Genomic DNA, 21,203 nt, shown 5'->3' on the forward strand with positions numbered 1-21,203 from the left:
ATCTTCAACCCCACTCCAGTCCTTTTATGGTGGGTAAAAGGGCCAGCAGGGTATAAAGGGGACCTTACAGCCTAATATCCATCTGGGTGAGAATCCCCCTGGTATAGACACAGAAGACAATCATAAGGCTGTTCTCCAAGGATCCCCTTTACATCCTGAGTAGGGAATTGCTGGATGTAAGCTTGTGGAAAGCAAATCAGGGATGAAGCTGCAGCCAGGAGTGCTACGGAGATTCTGAGCCTGTGGAGGATATTGTTAATTTAGACAGGTCCTTAGGGCTGCCTCAGTCAGGCTGGGGTCCAGTCTCCAGAACAGCCCAAGACTGGAAATGTACAAAGGTGTCTTAAAGCTGCAATAACCAACCCTCCTTCTGGTCTGAACTGGAGCACTGACTCTCAACCCTACAAAAATACCCTGAATATAGTACTCGCTGCTCAAATTAAGTTCTTTAAATTATGTTGAAGAATTCACAGGCGATGGCAGAAACAAGTATTCCATATCCCTGCCTAACCCTAAGAGGTGTTGAACATGCACTTGTGTTGACTTGGCGTTCAAGGTGCTCACCTCTTAGAAGCAACACTTTCATTTGGGGCTTGCTTTAGCTTGTAGAAGAGTTTCTTTAACACCATATTTGCTTTGAAAACAAGTTCTTAGCATGGCAGTGATTTTTTTCCCTATAACTGCCTCTATCCATTAAGAAAAGGAGTACTTGTGGCACCTTAGAGACTAACAAATTTATTAGAGCATAAGCTTTCGTGAGCTACAGCTCACTTCATCGGATGCATTTGGTGGTGTTTTTTCCACCAAATGCATCCGATGAAGTGAGCTGTAGCTCACAAAAGCTTATGCTCTAATAAATTTGTTAGTCTCTAAGGTACCATAAGTACTCCTTTTCTTTTTGTGAATACAGACTAACACGGCTGCTACTCTGAAACCTGTCATTATGCAAGGCACTGAATTTAGCCGTAGAGTGGAAATCTGTCAACTTCATGAAAAAACTCGCACAGATACAGACAGACATCATCTTCCTCTCGAAATGCAAACAGATGGACATCATACCGAAAGGACTGAAGGTAAAAAATCCATTACAATCTACATACCACACAGACTATGCTGACAGCTTGTGCCACACACTCTCAAAGGTTTTTTTTCCACCAAATGCATCCGATGAAGTGAGCTGTAGCTCACGAAAGCTTATGCTCTAATAAATTTGTTAGTCTCTAAGGTGCCACAAGTACTCCTTTTCTTTTTGCGAATACAGACTAACACGGCTGCTACTCTGAAACCTGTCTATCCATTAAGGAAGTTTGTGGTGCCTTCTGGGTATTTTTAACTGGTATTTACATATTCTGGTCACTCTTCTACGAATCTTATCACCATATTCTTGCTTCTAAATTTGAATAAATGAGGGTCCAGATAGAAGTGACTATTTTCCTTTTTGCTTCAAGTTTTTGTCACCTATTAGAAAATCTAGTCTATATTCACATATTGCAGTTACTATGGTAGTAGTTACAAATTCAGATAGCCTATGCTATGTTGTATTCATAATAAATAGTCATATTTAATTACTTATATAGAGCTTTGCATGTTCAAAGCACTTTACAAAATTATCTAGTACACAGGGACAGTTCAGGCAAATCTGGGGCCCATGACTATGAAATTCAAGATTCAGCATGTAATCTTATTCCCAAATCTCCAAGGCCATGCAAGCTGTGGGACTGGGACTTTAGGAGACTTCAAGGCAAGGGAATGTGCCTTGGGTCTAGAATTGGTACAAGTGTCTGTGGACAGATAGGAGAAAATGGCAGGATGTCTTCTAGTAAACAGAAGGAGGGAGGAACTTGCAATGTGCCATATTCTAGTGTCATGATAAAAGGAAAAAGATCCTGATCCCTGGCAAGCAGCTTAAGATATCAGCAGGATGCTCTCTGTCAGCGTGAAGCAGCTCAAACACCTATGATGAGGTGAACAAACCCAACATAAAACACACGCAGAAAGGGGTTAAGAACTCTCCCTGCCTACAGACAGTCAAACCAGTCCCACCCTGGCCCACCTATGAGAAATAAAGAGGGAGGAACAGAATAAGAAGAGGCAGAAGAGTGTGGGGCTTCAAGGGAGCAAGAACTCTTTGCCAGTCTTCCAAAGGAGCTAGCAGCCCCTGGAAGTACAAAGGATGGGGACAAAAGCCCTAAGGGCCAAGGACTTTTTGACTCGTTTATGTTGTGTTTATGGACTATGCCTTTTCTTAGTTGATTTGATTTAAGCCACTGCTGCTCAGGTCAAGGCCCACTCCAAGTCACTTTAACTGAGGTTTTGCAAAAGATGGTGTCCATTAGTACTGATAGGTGGTACCAAAAGTGGAATATCGCTACCACTGAAAAATGGACAACCCATTAAAAACAACACAAAAAATGAAAAAGAACAAAGAAGTCCCACATGAAGGTGAATCGGCTCCTACAATTGCTAGTCAATTCACAAGCACAACAGCAGCAGTGACAACAGCAATTGTTAGAGCAGATGTTGATACACCAGTAACAAGTTATTACAATATATGACTGACCTCCTGCCTTTACAAAGCTACTTGAACCACACCATGGCAGGAGCTGTGCCTACCGAAATTTGAGGAACATCTCTAGACCTGACGTTTCCCAAGATCATGGCAGATGATGACCCCAAGTCCTTCCTGATAACTTTTGAGAGAGTAGCATTGGCATCCCAATGGCCCTCAGAGAAGCAGGCTATCCAGCGTGTCCCCTTTTGGCAGGCGGAGCTAAAGTAGTATACCAGGACCTTGATTGGTTGGGCTGCACAAGATTATGAACTTGTGAAGACAGCCATATTGAGACTGATAAGGCATTAACAGAGAGACCTACCATCAGGTCTTCTGCAATGAGAGATGCCCCCAAAGGCCAGATAATGAGCGGTTGCCCAGAAACTGAAGGACCTCTGGTGGTGCTGGCTAACGTCGGAAACTCAGATGGGACCCGAGGCAGTGGAGTTGATTGTTGTTGAACAGTTCATACAGATTCTCCCATTGGCAGGCCAAGACTGGGGCTGCAGACACTGTCTGGAAACACTGATGGAAGCAACCCACCTCATGGAAGACTATCTGACTGCTCAAACTGCCTGGGAGCCTCCCACCAAAGAGGCACTGGGGGGCCACTATGAGCAACAAGGAAGAGAACCGCACCATGAGAGAGAGATGGGAACTAGGCCAGATAAGCCCCGGGAAGGCCCTAATATCCAGCTGGGTGTCAGAAAAAGCCCACAATAACCATCCCTCCTAGGATGCCTCGACAAAAGTCCCCCAGGATGACAAACAGACACCCCCAAACATGCAACAAGACCTTCACCACCAGGGCTTGCACAGGGTCGCCCCGAACCTTCACAGGAAGATGATAACCAAAGTCACAGGCCAGGGCAGGGTGCAGTTGTCTTTTTCTCCTGTACCCAACTGTGACAGGGTCGGGCCAGATGGCTACAGGACAGTAATAGAAGGCAGATATATTAGCCCCAGGTTAAGGAGGCCCCTTTTCCCTGGGTAAGGTAAGAGGGAAGGTTCCAGAACAATCAGGAACCTTCTGGAGACAATTAAGACAGGCTGATTAGAACACCTGCAGCCAATCAAGAAGCTGTTAGAATCAATTAAGGCAGGCTAATCATGGCACCTGGGTTTAAAAAGGAACTCACTTCAGTTTATAGTGTGCGTGCGAGGAGCTGGAAGCAAGAGGCACTAGGAGCTGAGAGTGAGAATGCAGACTGTTGGAGGACTGAGGAGTACAAGCATTATCAGACACCAGGAGGAAAGTCCTATGGTGAGAATAAAGAAGATGTTGGGAGGAGGCCATGGGGAAGTAGCCCAGAGAGCTGTAGCTGTTGTACAGCTGTTCCAGGAGGCACTCTAGACAGCTGCATTCCACAGGGCCCTGGGCTGGAACCCAGAGTAGAGGGTGGGCCTGGGTTCCCCCCAAACCTCCCAACTCCTGGTCAGATACAGGAGTCGTCGACCTGGACTGCGGGTTCAGAAAAACGGCCAAGCTGAGGGATGCCGTGAAGCTCCAAGGCGAGCAAATCCACCAATAAGCGCAAGACCCACCAAGGTAGAGGAGGAACTTTGTCTTTGCTACAACTTTGCTACAACCAAGACACTGGAAGTACAAGGGAGGTAGATGAAGATGGAAGCCCTGAGGGCCAAGGGCTTTTTATCTTATTTATGTTATGTTTATGGACTCTACCTTTTTCTATTTGCTTTGATTTAAAGCACTGTTGCCCAGGTCAATGAATGATGCAGGCCACTCAAACTGGGGTTTTGCATAAAGCAGTGACCATCACCACTGAGAACACCACACTGGAGCATGGGCAGCTAACATCACTTTGACATGTCAATCTGCTTTTAGCAGGCTGGATTACACCCTATGACCTAAAAACCCTGTATAGCTGAAGGTTTGGAAGCATTATCTAAATTAGCCTTGGTAATATATGATGACTCTTCATTATAACCAGATTTTTTTTGCTGATACCAGGAGATCATGTAGAGACATAGTATAAGAACTCTTACAGCCACGTGTTACAAAAAATGTTTTTAAAGGTAAGAAACTTAAATACAGAGGAATTAATCAGCTTTGGAAAAATGCAATTTTCTGTCTCTTCCTTGATGAGATTAAGCTGACATTTTCACAGAGTAACCAACAGGCTAATAAAAGCTTAAAATGCTGGTACAGTTCATATTGCACATGAAAGAACCAATGGCCCTGACTCTCCATTGCATTGCAGCTTGTATAGGCATTTACATCTTCACAAACTGGGTGCAAAACTCTCACATTCCATTTATTAGCATTGTGCTCTCTTTGCACAGTGTAAATAACTACACAAAAGGCAGTGGCGAATCAATTCTGACTTCACATTTGTCGCCTCTGTGAGGGGGTTCTCTTGTAGTGTGGTCTCTTCGCATCAGCTGGTGCTACATTTTATCACTACTGTATATTAGGAATTCATTAACCCAAATAAACTAAAACTCAAGGTTACAAAAATACCACATCAGCCAAAGGCTGTATGAAACCATTTTTGTGCAGCAGTGCAGACACATCTGGGACCAATTTTGCCGTTACATTGGTGCAAATGCTTAACAACTCAATGACTTCAGCTGAGTTATTAAAGATCTTTGCTGGGGTAACAGAACAAAATTTGACCCACTGTATTTTTATAATAAAATTGAAAATGATGTATTAAAGGCAGTCAGCTTTTAGTCACCATTAGCCTCTTGGTGAAATTATATATATATATACACACACACACACACACGAAATTTTGACTACCATGAAGTCAATGGAAGTTTTACCATTGACTTGAATGCGACCAGGATTTCACCCTGCATTTTACAGGGAATACAAACACCATTACCCACAGGATACAATATTAAATCTGCTTCAGACAATTAATTAGCTAAACAAAGTATGCTGTGTGCTTTGTTAAATTTATGAGTCATGTGGCTAATCCTCATTTGTAAAATAAACATCAGGCACCAAAATGTTCATCTCTTCCCCATCCCCTGGATTCTACTTTTTTTCTATACTGAACTGAAAAGGCTTGGCCCTAGCTTAAAAATGCTGGTTTTTTGACAGCAGAGTGGACTGATTTAAATCATGACTGAAATCACCGTTTTTTTTTTAAAAATACCATTGATTTAAATACATCTGAGACTTCATAAAACCAGTATGAAAAATTGTTCAATTTATTGTTATTTTAGATTAAAATTTATAATGAACTAAATTATAAATGCGTTTTAAAAAATGCCTCTACTATTAGGGTATCTTATTTGAATATTATAAAATTTCTATAGGCAAAGAACAACATATCAAAAAGCACGGCTGTGATCCTACAAACTCTTAAGGAGGTTCATAACTTTAAGCACATGACTAGTTCTATTGACTTCAAAGTGCATATGTGTTCACAATATCAGGGGCTAAAGCCTAAATCTGTATTTTTGTTAAAAACTTTTCTCTTGGTGGCGTACAATCTTTATCACTTCAACACAAAATCGCTTCAGTTTTAATAGTGGATAATTATTTACATTTTCACTACATAAACAAAGTTATTGTGAACTTTCGATACACACAAAGTAAAATTTTCAAAAATTGAAGCCTAAAGTTAGGCTCCTAAACTCATATTTGAACACTTATGAGTGGGATTTTTCAAAAGAACCTAAATCCCATTGACTTCAAACCTCAAACTCTGATGGTGTATGCCTTGCCCGAAGCACTTCAGCTTTCTTGACTAGTGGAAGTTCAATATATTGCCCTAAAAATAAGGACTGAGATCTTGAAGTTGATGCAATGTTCTGTGGGAGGCCAGTGACATGAGCAAGAAACGGATTGGGGAGATGACACCCCAGATTGCAGAGGAAGCACATTGCTGTATTTTGTAATTTTCCCAGACGAAGTCCAGCTGGGAGGTAATAAAAGCATGTATTATCTAGACAAGGCCATCATCTGCAAGAACGAGACAATCTTCTAGCCAGTTGGAGATAATAGACTATGTTTCTCCCAGATGCAGTGGCGTGAGAGCTCTGCATCAGCGATGAACCCAGAAGCACACCTAAACTATGGACTGACCTGACAAGTTGGAGGCATGCCTTTATGACCAAAGGAGACTTCATTGCTGCAAACTCTTCAAAGCATTTCCCTCTGCCAGAGCTTAACTTCTGTCTTGCTAGACAGAAGTTATGGTATGGCTCTTCCTCATTCCCACACTTATCTCAGCCAGGCACAGTTAATTGGGTTACAGTGGTATGATCATGTGTTGTGAATGACTGAGTTATGTGTCTTCCGCACACTGTTGATGATTGTGGAGTCTCACCATTTCTCCTAATGGTGGCATGCAAACCTTAAAGAAGACAAGTCAGAGAATTTATAATTGTGGGACTCTGGAAGTGAGTCTTGCCGTGGAGGTACATGACTACCTTTTAGGCGCATCTTTCCAGGAAAAAATTCATTCTCTTTTAGTTCTTTACCATGGATCCTTTCCACCTGGACAGCAATATATGGAGATCGATGACATATCAAATGTTGTGGAAATGTCCAAACATATGAGAACCTATATCTGCCTCCCTCCCCCGCCACTATCAGTAACATCAGATCCTCCATCAGTGCCACCCATGCTGTTTCTGCTCTATAATAAACTAAATCAGGATAGCAAAGGAACAAAGATATTGGCTTTGACTAAAGAAGGCTGAAAGCAGCTTTTGGCTAGCTTTTCCATGAGCTTGCTCAGAAATAAAAGGTTTGATACTGGGTAGTAGTTACTTAGGCCTGTTGTATTCAAGAAGGGGTTTCTTCAGCATTCATTAGTATCTTGTCAATATACTATACCCAAGAAAATCAGAACAGAAAATTTTTTATTTCTCCTTATCAGTCAATAAAATGAAGGGCAATTCACTATTTGGATGCATGAAGCTCCTCTCTACTTGCTGTCTTAAACCACCAATGTCCCTTGGACTTCAGAACACTCAGAGGTGGTCCACAAAGAGCTGGAAGGTCACATGAACCTGATTCTTCCTCCAACTTCTAAAATGCATTAAAGACACTTAAAATACATTAATTATTTTTCCCAATATAAGCCTGTCAAGGCTGAATCCCAACTCTATCACTTCAAGTGCAGAAGTGGGGCCCGCAAGAATTTTAAAAATTAATACTTGCCACTCCAGGCTTGTATTAAACTCCCACGGTTACATCTTTTCTCTGACTTGGCTTGGTAAACGCTGCCATCACCCAAATGCAACAAAACCCACTTTGAGCCCAGGAAGGAGCAACTGGGAATTCCTCACTGGGGGGTGCCCTCAAGCCCTTTCACCCCCCCTCCAGGGAAGAGCTGAAAAAGGAAACAAAGGAAATTAGCTGTGGCTACCAGCTAATCAAACAATATGCACAAACCTCTTAGGACACCAAAAATCCAATCCTGTTCTTAAAAAAGGTAAATTTTATTTAAAACAAAAAGAAAGAAAATACATCTGGAACTTAGGCTTTTGCTAGATTTTTAAAAAAGCAATTCCAAAAATCAAGCATCGAAAATAGCTTTCTTGGGGGTTCAGCTTGAAGGTTACAAGTAAACAAAAGCATCTGGGGCAGTACAGAGGAGTCCGCAAGCCAATAAGAAATAAAAGAAATAACCCTAATGGCATCTAGTTAACATTCTGATCTACTTATACATTGGAGTTCAGATGAGTAGTTCTAGGCATGATCTGATGACTTATTATCATACCTGGCTAAGCTGCTTATAGCATGGATGCTCCGACCCTTCAGCCTAGAGAGAACAAAGGGAAAGTTTCTTTCCCAATTTTAAAAAGTTCTACTTTCCCACTGGCTCTTTTGGTCAGGTGCCCATTTTTTTTCTTTACCTGAGGGATTTTTAACCCTTTACAGGTAAAGCAAGTAAAGAACAGCGACCAAGGGGGATTTTACAGCTAACTGGCCTGCTGGGTATCCATCAAAGGAAGCTATTCCCCACCCCCTTTTATGTATTACAAAGCCATTGCTGTAATTGCCACACAGATTGTTATTTGATCTCTAATGGGAGGAGTGGTCTGCATGAGAGCAAATGAGAGGGAAGATGCTCCACAAAACAATCGCTTTATTAAGGTGTGGTTCATACAATGCAAATGTTTAAGAAACCCTGGTCTTGCGAATTAGAGCTCCAGACTTGGGTGGCAGAGCATTTTTAGTCTTGATAACAAAACATCAAGGCACTTCAAAAAAAATCTGACTTTTAAGAAAATAAGGATTTTACCAATGAGAAATGCTCTCCCTTTAGGGTTATTTCTTACCCTTCTACTACTTAAAAATGGCTCTTTTTCTTACAGCATAGATGAATGAATGACAATAAACTGACTTTTCCAGCTCCATATTTAAATCATACAAATAAAGAACAATGATAAAAACAGCTTACCATTGCATTTTCCTTGTGCCTCAATCTCTGCTAAATGCACATAGAAAGTTTTGGGTTGTAAAACAAAGAAACTCCTCCTGATTTCACAGAGATATTTGCTATGGCATAGAGCTTCCACCTTCAATTTGCTATGTTAACTGCCCTCTACCACTGAACTATTTTCAATCTATCTGGATATCATAGGATTTTCTATAGTGTTCATATAGCTGTATGTGGTGATCTCTAAGATGGATAATGCCAGCTCCTCTTTTTGGAGCTCCTAGGAATTTTCATTACAGTAAATATGTCTGTCCTAAAAATACTACATGCGCTTTTGAGCATTGCCTCATGAATTCATTCACTAATGAATGATTTACAAAATTTATACCATTTGGATTAGTGCTGGACATAATGGGTTAAATTCATTCAGTGGGCTTACACCAAGGATGAAAGTGGTCCAAAATGTGAGGATTTTTTCTTTTTAAAGGTATCCTGTTTTACCTTACTCCAAAAAGGAGCTTAACTGCTTCTTACATTTATCCTGAAAGGGCATCTATCATGCCCATCTATCATCCAACTTCAGTGAGGTTTCACTCAACCTCCATCATAACTGTGTTTTCATTATCAATTTTCGATCTTTCTATTTTAGACAGCAACATTTAAAGAAGAGAACTGTTACTTACTGGAAAAAAAATCACTTAAAACAATGTCTTAGTTTTCATCAAAAGAAGCGGCAATTGTTGACCTCAAAAGAAAATTCATCATACGGAATACAAGTTTAAAGGAACAGGGATTTACATTTTCATGTTTGAATTAAATCAGTAGTTATCATTTGTTCTGTGGAATTATGAGGGTGAAGAACAAAAGAATTTAGCCAATATATGGCAAGAGAGATGGATTTCTGAAAATAAACAAACTAAGATGCATCTCTATTTGTAACATCAAAAAACATTATAAGCATCTGATAATCTACCTGCAGGGCTGTAATTTGTCACAGTAGATTTGGGCAATGCACACTGACAGCTGGAATGTAAGCAACACTTATGCAGAGCAATCTGGAACCTGGCTTTAGAAAGTATCTGGTGTTTGTTTGCAGACTGTTGGCAAAAGGGGCTTGAAATGCAGAGGCATGTCAGGAATAAACAGATAAATAGGAAAAACACACAAGATTAAAATGCATAAGGCAGTAATATGCTCTTTGACTGAAATATCTAGTCATCTGCTGCTTATAAACTGGATCAGAGTCAGACAGTGAAAGTACAGTAGAGATTTAGCCGTATAGAGTGGAAATCTGTTTTATAAATTTATTAGTCTCTAAGGTGCCACAAGTACTCCTTTTCTTTTTAGTAGAGATTGTGTCAGTCTGTGATGGTGTTTGCAACATTCATCCATCCTGTTACCTGTGGTCAGCTAAGATGCTACATGACAGAGTTTGAAACATACAACTGCTATTATGCTGCTTCTTGATTTGGATCAACGCATCTATTGTCCTGCTTTTCCTGTTCCACTGTCCGATTGCAACTGTTACTTCCCCTTCTTATCAGCTCCTCTTTTCTCTGCCTGGTGACCAAAACCTGGTGACAGACTCCCACTGCCACCCAGTTTCATAAAAGACTTTTCCCCTTCAGAGCCTTCAGGAAACTGGTAATATCTGAAAGTGAGCAGGCAATCATAACAGTTTCCCTTGAAGAATACCTGCTGAATGGTGCCTTAGAAAAATTGTAATTTAATGAAAAATCAGTACAATGCAGTTCATTTTAACTGTTTTAAATTCAAGTGCCTCTGGACCACGTACAGTAGGATGCAGGTCCTTCGGGTACATGTGCAGCCAGAATGCCTATTAGAGGGAAACAGCCACTTTCAGATTGGAGGTTTAGGAAATTTAGTCAACAAGGGAAGCCCATGACAATGGGGTTAGGTGACTGGGGCTCATATGACTGCTTCTGGGACTATACAATACAAACCTCTAGGTGCAAGCTAGATATATGGAGTTATGTCCTCACCCTTCCTCAGAGTTCCTTCTAGTACCTCAAAGGTCAGCGCATAGACTCTGAAGAAGTGGTGACAGAAGGTAGTTTGTATGGATCCGTGCAGGCATTCATCTCAGAGAACTTCCATTGCATGCAACCCGATTCTGGTTCTGGAAGTTTGGTAACTGTGATCCTCATAAAGGTGGTCTGAGCAAGATCGAAACAATGATTGTAACACTACTAAATTAAGTATCAGCTCTTCAGGCTAAATCTAGGGAGTAATGGTATGCAAAAGTGTGTTCAGAGCACCAGGTAGCAGCTTTGCAAATAGGCTCTATTGAAAAGCTTCTTAGAAAAGCTGTGGAAGCTGAGCATTGACTCCAATTAAATGTGCTCCAAGGTCTGCAGGATGGAAACTCTCTCTAGATCATAACATGTCTTGAAACATGCTGTTATCCTCTTAGCACATGTATAAAATCCGACCCTTGGATATGTCCCCATAAACTACAAAGTTGAGGGGACATATCTATGGCTTTTGGTCTATTAAATTAGTAGGTGACTGTTCTTCTCACATTTAAGCTACCATAGAACCTCAAAGATACGAACTGACTGGTAAACCACATACCTCATTTGGAGCCAGAAGTATGTAATCAGGCAGCAGCAGGGGGGAAAAAAAGGTAAATACACTACAGTACTGTGTTAAACATAAACTACTAAAAAAAAATAAAGGGAAAGTTTAAAAAAGGTTTGACTAGGTAAGGAAACTGTTTCTATGCTTGTTTTATTTAAATAAAGATGGTTAAAAGCAGCATTTTTCTTCTGCATAGTAAAGTTTCAAAGCTGTATTAAGTCCATGTTCAGCTGTGAACTTTTGAAAGAACAGCCATAATGTTTTGTTCAGAGGCAGTAACTCTGAGGTTCTACTGTATGTAGTATAACATCTCTTAGTTAATAACATGGTAAACTTTTACTCTGGTTCAGATAAAAGACAAGGTTATTTCAAGGAAACTAGACTGAAATTTCCTACTGAAACAAATGTTTTATTCAGCTAAGTTATTTACAGACTTTTTATAACTTGGGTCGTCAGTGATCCCTCGAGATCAAGGATGATCTTTTTCACAGGTTTTATTTTTCAGGGATCCTTTGGTGGCTGAGGAGTCTGATACTTGAGCCACAGGCTCATTGGCAGACATTGCAGATGGTGCTGGAAGACAGAGTTGGCCCGCGATGGCTGTGTGACATTTGTCTTTCCTTTCTTTTCTGGCACTTTTCTGTGACCAGAGCAAGGCAATTTTCCTCAAAAGTGGACGTTCCCTTTCTGACAAGTCTTCACCAGTTATCCCTATCCTGGGCGGCTGTCTCCCAGTGTGTGGTGTCGATGCCACATGTCTTGACATTTATCTTGAAGGTGTCTTTAAAGCATTTATTTTGGCCTCCCCATTTCCTTTCTCCTTTGGTGAGTTGGGCATACAGCAGTTGTTTTGGTAAGTGTACATCAGGCATGCACATACAGTGCCTGCTCCACTTCAGCTGATGCTGGATAATCAGGGCCTCAACATTGAAGATGTTGGCCTCTGTGAGGACACTGACATTAGTATGACGATCCTCCCACTTTATGTTGAGGATTTTCCGAAGAAAGTGCTGGTGCTGGTGTTTTTCAGGTGTTTTCTATAGGGTCACCGAAGTCTCAGAGCCGTAGAGGAGAGTTGGGATTACCACTGCTTTATAAACTAAAAGTCTACTGTATGTTCCGATGTTGTGAAAAGAACACATGCTTTCTGAAAAGAAGAATTCATCTTAAAATAATCAAGTAATCACTTAGGTAAAGCAAAATAAATTAAAGTATGTTACTTATCAAAACTACCTGGAGTTTAGATAAAATTCTCCAACACTAGTTAACAGTTCACAATGGCTGATCTGTCATAATAGGTAGCAATTTTAGTTCAAGGTAGTATTAAGTCATGGTGAAATTAAAAATCTTGTTCCAGTATTGTGGAAATCTTCCTCTAGGGACTTAAAAGACAGATTTAACAAGATGCTTATTTGTCTTTGTCAAATGTAGGAGGAGCCTTCGGTGGCCAGCTGACAAATGCAGCTCTGTCTCTTCTCCAGATGTTTTCAGCTTGTAGGAAGTCAATGCCGAAGCCTTTATGATGCATTGGAGTTCATTCAAACCACACCTGCAAGGGGTTCAGTCAACACCTGCCCTGCAACTCTTGAGTGCCCTAAATGCTATGCTACTGTGGCTCACAGCCACAAGAATGCAGGTCACCCCTGGCTAAATTTACAGTGGAGACAAGTAAATGATAGCTATCTTCCCTCCTGTCCGGAAGAAAACTTTTGGGTCCCAGACTGTAAAGCATAATAGCAGTGAATGTCCATAATTCCTCATATAATGTTTCACAATGATATCACCACTGTGTCATTCCTTTTTGAAATATACTACACGACACCTTTTAGATACACATTATAACAAGTGTGTTAGGTGTAACGAGTGTGGCAGGCCTGACAAGAGTTACTGACACAAAGCAGTGAACTACCAATGAGCCTCTGGGTCACGCCCTCCTAGACTTTTTAGCCAGCTTTAAGGTGTAGTCTCCTAGCAAGTTCTGATCTCTCTCAGCCAGGAGCCAGGATTATGGAAAATGATGTCATAAGAAGAGATGACTTTGCATGTTACCCAGAATTTCTTCATCTTTTCATGTCACCTCAAGCTCATTTCTCAGATGCTCATCTTTCTCAGAGAGATGCCCTTTCTCTAGCAGTATCTTTGTGATATTTATGTTTTCTGCTAGTTATTCCCAGTTTTGTAAGGTGAGTAAACATGTTTCAGCTTTTTCTGGAGTCCAGTCTGCTTTGAAATGGCAAAGCTTGTTTTGCGGTAAAAATTCCAAAAGTGCCTATGACTTAGGTGCCTAAATCCTGTTTTCAAAAGTCACTTAGGCACTTAGCCTCAGTCTCACTGACAGTCAATTGGACATAGACATCTAAGTCCATTCTGAAAATGGGACTTTATGATTTTGAAAATCTTACCCAAAGCCTAACTACCCTCTGCTCTGTTGAACTTTCTATTAAAAGCTTCTGGTTCATCTTCTGGTTTTCCAGTTTGTGGAGAAGCTATGATGTAATCAACCATTCTTTTCCAAATGGTTTCTTGCTTGTTTAGGTGTATTTTGACTGTAGGAAATTCTGGCATCCGCCCTACAGCTTTGTTCTCATAAGACCTCTTATCAGAGGATGGCATTCCTGTCCAGATTTCTCCTCTTGCTTTTAGATTCGCTGTACTATTAAAGGCCAGTTTAAATGGTGTACACTTTTGTCATTTCTTTTACATCATTAATGTAATATTTCACATAATAACTTAAGAACTATATACAATTGTCTGAGAAAATGTTCTGACCCTGTAGGAAATTATTTTGACACCTTTCTCCAATAATATCCCAGAGGATTCAGATTGTAAAACATAACATCACTCAATTCTTTGATTAAAATTTTTCATTCTTTTCATTTGCTTCACACAGGAATGTATCTGCAATTAAGCCCCTTCCCCAGCTAACAAAGGGACTTCTTTGATTGCTCCCCATAGAAAGAGGGAGCCGACATCTTCCATCAGTGCTGGCCAAGGATCCCTGGAGAGGGTCCAGGGAAGGCATGGAGCTGAATCTGTAAATTATCTCTATTTCCAAAACCTATGTGACTAAAGTAACTACTCCATGTCACACAAGAGGAGGACTGATGAAAGGTGTATGTAGGATGTGTGAGGAAAGAGTCAAGGCTCATGGCAAGTTTGCTGCTTCATTCACCTGGTGTCAAAGCTGGAGTCAACTTTTGTTTTTTAAAGATTTTTTTCCCCCCCTAGTCCCAAGAGAGGAGTAAAAGAACTTCTGGAAGTTCTTCCCATAAAGGTTAGTACAGCTGAGAGGTGCCAAATGGTATCCTTTTCTTGTATGATGGTTGAGACAGTCCCAAGAAAGTAGAGATTTCACCCTTTGCCCCCACCCCACATAGTCTTCCCCCCCAACTGTAAAGGCCCCTTAGAAAGCAGATGTTTCACCTTGGTTTGCACATGCTGAAATAAACTAGAACTTTTAGAAAGCTTTTAGTAACTTTTAGTTACTATCATTGCTACCGAAATAGCTACCATATCTGAGACACTGTAAGCAGCCTTGATAAAGTGTTTACTTGGCTTTCAGATTGGATGGTTGTGGCCTATTACATCTTGAAGCAGATGCTCAATCAAAGATGCCAGCTTGTTCCACTTAGCATGGTCATATCGGGCAAGAGGACACTGAGAATTAGCCACTCTCGTTTGTAGATTTGCAGATAAATAACCTTCCTATTGTCAGGATACTAGGGGAAAGTAGTCAGGGCTAGTGGCAGGAGCTTGGGATTCCAGAACTGAAGCTAAGGGGTCGAAGCCAGTATTAGGGTCAAGAGTCAAGCTGAGGGTCAAGCCGGAGTCAGAAATTAAGCCGAGGGTCAGAGCCAGAGTCAGGAATCATGCTGAGGGTCAATACCAGGTATCGAGGTCCATGTTGGAGTTCTAGTGGTCAGCTGGGAGTCAGACCAAAGCTCAAAACCAGAGGTTCATGAACAGAGAAGCAAGGTAGTCATGGCAGCTAGCTAGGGATGCACATTGTTGCCTGGACACTACCTGGTACATTCCATGGGTTTATATAGGGACAAGGAGCCAATCAGGGATCACTAAGACTACTCTTGGTCAGATCACTTGATGTGGAACTTCCCATGATGTTGAACCTCTCTCTGTAGATTATGGGTCAGAGGTAGTAGCCAGGTTACAGCTGCTACTGGGTGGCAGAGTGGGGCTGTTAGTTGCCTCATAGCACTCCAGGCTTGGGTTCAAGCCCTATTGATCTCTCTAGCCAAAGAAGCCAACTTCTCATATCTTTATCATGAGGAATGGATTTGTGGTTTTGACTTGCACTGGCTCACAAGCCACAGCCACTGTTGAAGACTTCAGAACAGGGTTGCAGTAGAAGGAATGGTGGAACCAGAGCCTTTCGGAAAGTTGGTGAAGGGTCATCCAGAGGTCACTGACAAGTCCAATCAACCCTTTATTGGTTGGTACAGCTACTTTACAAGGTGTCATGATTTTAATACATGAGATTTCTTTTGGACAGCTGTCAGTTCCAAATCTAAGACTGTAGCTTTAAGGGTTGTCAAGTGTTGAAAGAAGCAGGGAGCTAGTAATGGAGGAGATTACTGTATCCTCAGGAGAAGATGAAGACTCTCTCTCTAGAGGCAGTCTAACTCATAGGCTCTTCTTCAAAATTTTCCTCTTCTGAGGTTCCACAGATTTAGATTGGAAGGCAGATGAGACTTTCCTTTATGGTGCCTCAGAAGTGAATGGAGGAGATGTATATTTTGTGGCAGGATAGTCGTTGGTCTTGACAGAAAGCCTTTTGCTAGTGTTGGTGTCCTAGGCTGACCAGCTCACATTGGCTACAGTGTCTATGGAGCACGGGTAGCAAAACTGTTAAGATCACGTTAAACCCTAGAGGAACCAAAGAGAAGTCAGTCAGTATCCAAAAACCTCAGTCTCCACTATCATTCCAGAAGCAGAAGTCAGAACTGAGGGAGGAGGCTGAACGTCCTCACTGGACTACCCTAAGGCTGCAGACTCTATGCAGGGATGCAAGTGGCCTGAAGTGAAAATGCAAGTGGTATCCTGGGGGAATTTTGCCCTTTGTGAATCTAGTGCTTATTAGAGGTGCCAAATTGTTAGTGCTGGAGACAAAGTCCTTCTTTATCCACAAAATCAGAGGAAGAATACAGGCAGACTGAAGAAGCTTCCCCATACTACCCCAACATTGACCAAAGCAGGGTTTAAAATTGCAACAGAAAAGGTCCTACTACCAATCTCTTAAACCATCCCACCCCCATCAAATATTATTTAGACCAAAAGAAATTGAAACAAACAGAGCCCCAAATATACCCTCAAGGTAACACCCACAATATGGGGCAAGTGTCACTAAAGGTCAGTGTTCACATTTAGCAATTGACTCCTAGTAATATTTTGTGCTCGTATAGCACCATATATATGAAATTCTCAAAATGCTTTACAAACATTAATGAAGTCTTAACACACACCTTTGACATAGATAATATTTTATTTTGAGATAGGAAAACTGAGGCACAGAAATTGTTAGTTGTCTGAGTTCACACAAGACGTCTGTGGCATAAACAGGTACTGAACCCACATCTTCCAGTTCTCAGTCCCATGTTATAGCCAAAAGACTATCCTTCCTCCCCTTTGATAGGTCTTTTAGGGCTAGTCACATATGTGCACTGTATAATTCTCCAGCCACTGAAATAAGACTATAACCCTACATTACATAATGTGTATTTCCATATATGATTAAACATATGGCAAGTTTCATAAACACAGAAAAATTAAAAAAATGAAAAAGCAGAAGAGCTTACCCAAATCCAGAAAATAAGCGACAGAGGAGAAAGAGGCCATAGCCCTGGACAAATGATGACAGGAAGGCAAAGAATCCATTGACAGACATGCATATCAGGAGAGACTGCCTCCTTCCCACCTTGTCTGCCAAGCCTCCCCAGAAGAATGCCCCCAACATCATCCCAAGGTACACTATGCTACCTGCAACACACAGAAAACAAGATGTTACTTTGTGAGCTACACAACTGACGCCAATTGATCAAAAATTAATCATAACATACTAAAGTATTTTTCCAGCAAACTTTTTAACTTGTGAAATTACAGAACAGGAAGTAATTTTGTCCCTATCTGCTTATGAGTGAGTTAGGTGTGTAAATCTGCACATTCATCTGTGGAAGAATAGACACCCTATTGTGGCTGACTCTTTTGTTAGAGACACATTGAGGCTTAATATATTATTAAACTAGGTGCCTCTAGCTATAGGCAGATGAGTAAGAAGTAGAAAAAAAGTTCCAACTATCCCACAGCAGCACACTGCATGCACAATAACACCGCAAAAATTTAAATCTGCCCTACAGAAATGCATTGCTGGAAACCTATTAAAAACAAGCAGTTATGTGTGGGATCATTAGCCACCAGTAGTTATTAAAAACAAGTTGTCCTTAGTCTAAGAGTCAACAAACAAATGAATGCTAGTTATCAGAGTGTAACAGTATCAAAGAACCCCCACTTTGTTCTTTGTCTCTTTTTCTGTAGTACAGTCTGTGCCAGGTGTGGCCAAACGGTGTTTCGTGAGCCGCATGCAGCTCTTTTACAGTTAAAGTGCAGCTCCCAGAGCCCCTCATGCATTCCCTCTCCATTCTCCGCCTACAAGACTGGGAAGGGGAGACCTGGGGGCTTCTGCCCTGCGGAGGAGTGGTGGGACAAAGGGCTTCTGCCCTGCAGGGAGGGGAGTCTAAGGGCTTTAGCCCAGTGGGGTGGCATTGGGGCAGAAGCCCCACACCCTAGAAGGCGCCACCCTGCGGGGAAGGTTGTGTGCATCTTGCGGCTCTCGAATGTCTGAAGATTATTGTATGCAGCTTGGGGGTCAGTAAGTTTGGCCACTCCTGGTCTGTGCTTTCCTCAAATAGTATTGTCCTAAACAAAAGACAACACATGAATAACACTGCTTTAAAAGAACTTTTTAAACATGGCCAAACACATTAAAATAACACAGTGAAAAAATTCTTTGTGGATATTATAATAAAGTGATGCTGTTTTAAATTTACAATGAAGTGTATGATATTGATTAAAAAATTGGACCCTTCAAACTCACCAGTAAATTCACTTCAACTAAAGAAAAGGAGAACTGTCAGGATAAAAATCATATTTAAAAAATATTTACCTGCATTACTGTCATCATCTTAGAGTTTAAAAATTGACAAGCTAATGTAAATAGCTTTCAGAAATCTAGTGTTTTTTTTTAACTCTTTGTACTTCTCTCTACATGGACAATGAAAATAGCGCAATTCATTTCTAGTCAATTTCATTTTCAGGTTCTAATGCACTGGGACAATGCTGCAAGGGTATTTTAGTTTGTATGTTACATTTCACATCAACACTTATTAATCTCAGGTTTTGTAAAATATACACATACCTATATACACATTTTTGGCCACATGGGACCTTACAGCGTCCCATTATTTCACAAACGTGGATCAGACAAATGACATGTCAGTCGCACACATTTAGCAAAACTATCTCAATACTTAGCTTATGCTCTAATAAATTTGTTAGTCTCTAAGGTGCCACGGGTACTCCTTTTCTTTTTGCGAATACAGACTAACACGGCTGCTACTCTGAAATATCTCAATACTAACATTACATTTCATGCAAGATACATACATTATCCTGTTACACTTATTAAAAAGGTCTTGAGTTTGACTGTTAGAAACTTAACAGTTTAGTGAAACATAACTCAAAAGTCAGAACAGTTTGTGTGATATCACAGTACAATTATAAATCTTAGTTTGCAGTCTCAGAGAGTGCTATCCAACAAACTAAATCTGACTGGTAAAGGCAGTGACTGTCCTTGAGCTCTGCCCAGGTCAAATCAGATTTTTATTTTGTTTTTGCTTCTTGTTTTAATTGTCATCTGTTCCTTCTCTCCACCTCCCACATTCTTATCAAAATTTCTGCTTGGACATCACCCAGTAATGGCTGCTGCCCTATTATATGTCCTATACAGAACAGGTGCTTAAAAGGAGAATAGCTGGGAGCAGGTTATTAGTTAGAAAGTCCTGCTCCCCCTCTTTGAATTGGATAATGAATAATAAAATAATAATATAGGGATAAGCATTATCCATTCACTGTTTGTAAACCCAATATCCTCTACAGCAGTGGTCTCCAAACTGGGATGCATGCACCCCAGGGGGTTGTGTGAGATGATCCCAGGGGGTGCACGGCAGCAGGAGCACCGCCGGACGGCACTCCGCCATTTTTTCTTCGGCGGCAGCTCTGCACGTCCACGGCTGGTGTTCCCCTCCGGCGGCCTGCCTGCGGCAGGTCTTCCATTCTTCTTCCGTCAGCGGCGTGTCTGTGGCTGGTCTTCCAGTCTTCACTGTGGGGGTGCGCAAGCCAAAAAGTTTGGAGACCACTGCTCTACAGAATAGCCAATGTCTGATGATGTCTCTGAGGGTTGATTTTGCATTTAGAACTCTGAGTTAGCTGTAAGAACTGTAAAATCACCAGTAGGCTGAGAACTCCCTGAAGTATACATTTAAGAGGGTCACATTGTCTATTCCAGAAAATGCATGTGATATTTTGCACTTATGAAAGATGACCCTTCTATCCTAGTTCAGAAACAAGTATATAAATAATCATGGATCATGTGGAATATTCAAGACCTGTCACCATGGAATAAACGGGTCTCAGTACATTTTTTTTAATATAAACATGGCCTCCATTTCCAGGATTTGTATTTATTCATTCTCAGTGATGCAAACAAAAACATTAACTTCTCAAATCTGAGAGTCATACGTCTTTCATGTACACATCGTATCCAGATTAACACACCATTTAAACAGAAACATTTGGCCTGTATCCTCCCAAGCAGTCTGCTCTTGTGGAGCTGTTCCTGTCTCTCAGCTTTATTGAAAAAGGAACCAGCCTTTCCTATTCAGTCAGCAGGATAATGAGTTTTATATCCTCCAGTTATCTGGGTCAAAAAGAATATTGGCCCTTCTCAGGCTAGTCAAGTTGGGAACAAGGAAAGTAGCCTCCCTTAATCATTAATGGTGTCTTGTACCAATGGTCCAGCTTTTCTACAGCTACTTAGGTTTTTGCCAAATATAAAATAGGGACAGGATGTTTTTGGCCCAAGAGGGTCTCCTCCATGAGTGCCAAAAGGCCTGTACACATATGACAGGTCCATTGCTACTCAGCCCTGAGATTGGTAAACCTCTTGGTGTGAAGGCAGAGTGCCAGCTTCCCTCAAAAAAGCAGCGGTTAGGTGCCTTCTCAAGATCTCTCTCAATGCTGGTAATCTTCCTAATTACCAGTGCGCCTCTCAACTTCCTTTCTGGGGGAAGATTGGGAATATGGCCAGGGAGTTAACTGTGGAATCTTTTAGTGTCATCAGATTTCCTTGATTCTTTTCTATTTAGATTTTGACCGAGGAATGCCATGGAGCCTGCACTACTCCCACTGGTTGATGATTTCCTAGTGATGGGCAAGGAGTCCACACCCAGTGATTTTATTACATCTGTTAGCATCTTTTTAAACTGTAAAGATGGGGTTTTCTTAACTAGCATATACACAGTTCATAGTTGGGGTAGAAGATATGGCTCAAGTATTTCTGGTTTCTAAGACATCTCCGTGGATGATTTGGAACAATTTACCTGAGTTCTCTC

At 41.1% G+C, this 21,203-nt stretch overlaps 1 protein-coding gene across 3 annotated transcripts in view; it reads right to left on the reverse strand.

The window, feature by feature from the left end:
• Nucleotides 1-21,203, reverse strand: part of SV2C (synaptic vesicle glycoprotein 2C) — a 219,545-nt gene that overhangs the window by 94,593 nt on the left and 103,749 nt on the right. For 2 of the 3 annotated variants that reach the window (XM_038403373.2, XM_043515280.1), the window contains one exon: nucleotides 17,334-17,514. The exons of the other annotated variant lie outside the window; for it this stretch is intronic. In XM_038403373.2, the coding sequence (XP_038259301.1) occupies nucleotides 17,334-17,514 (181 nt within the window). The remainder of the gene's footprint in view (nucleotides 1-17,333; nucleotides 17,515-21,203) is intronic. 3 annotated transcript variants of the gene reach the window in all.

The sequence above is a fragment of the Dermochelys coriacea genome, chromosome 5, assembly GCF_009764565.3.
Source record: "Dermochelys coriacea isolate rDerCor1 chromosome 5, rDerCor1.pri.v4, whole genome shotgun sequence".
NCBI lineage: Eukaryota > Metazoa > Chordata > Testudines > Dermochelyidae > Dermochelys > Dermochelys coriacea.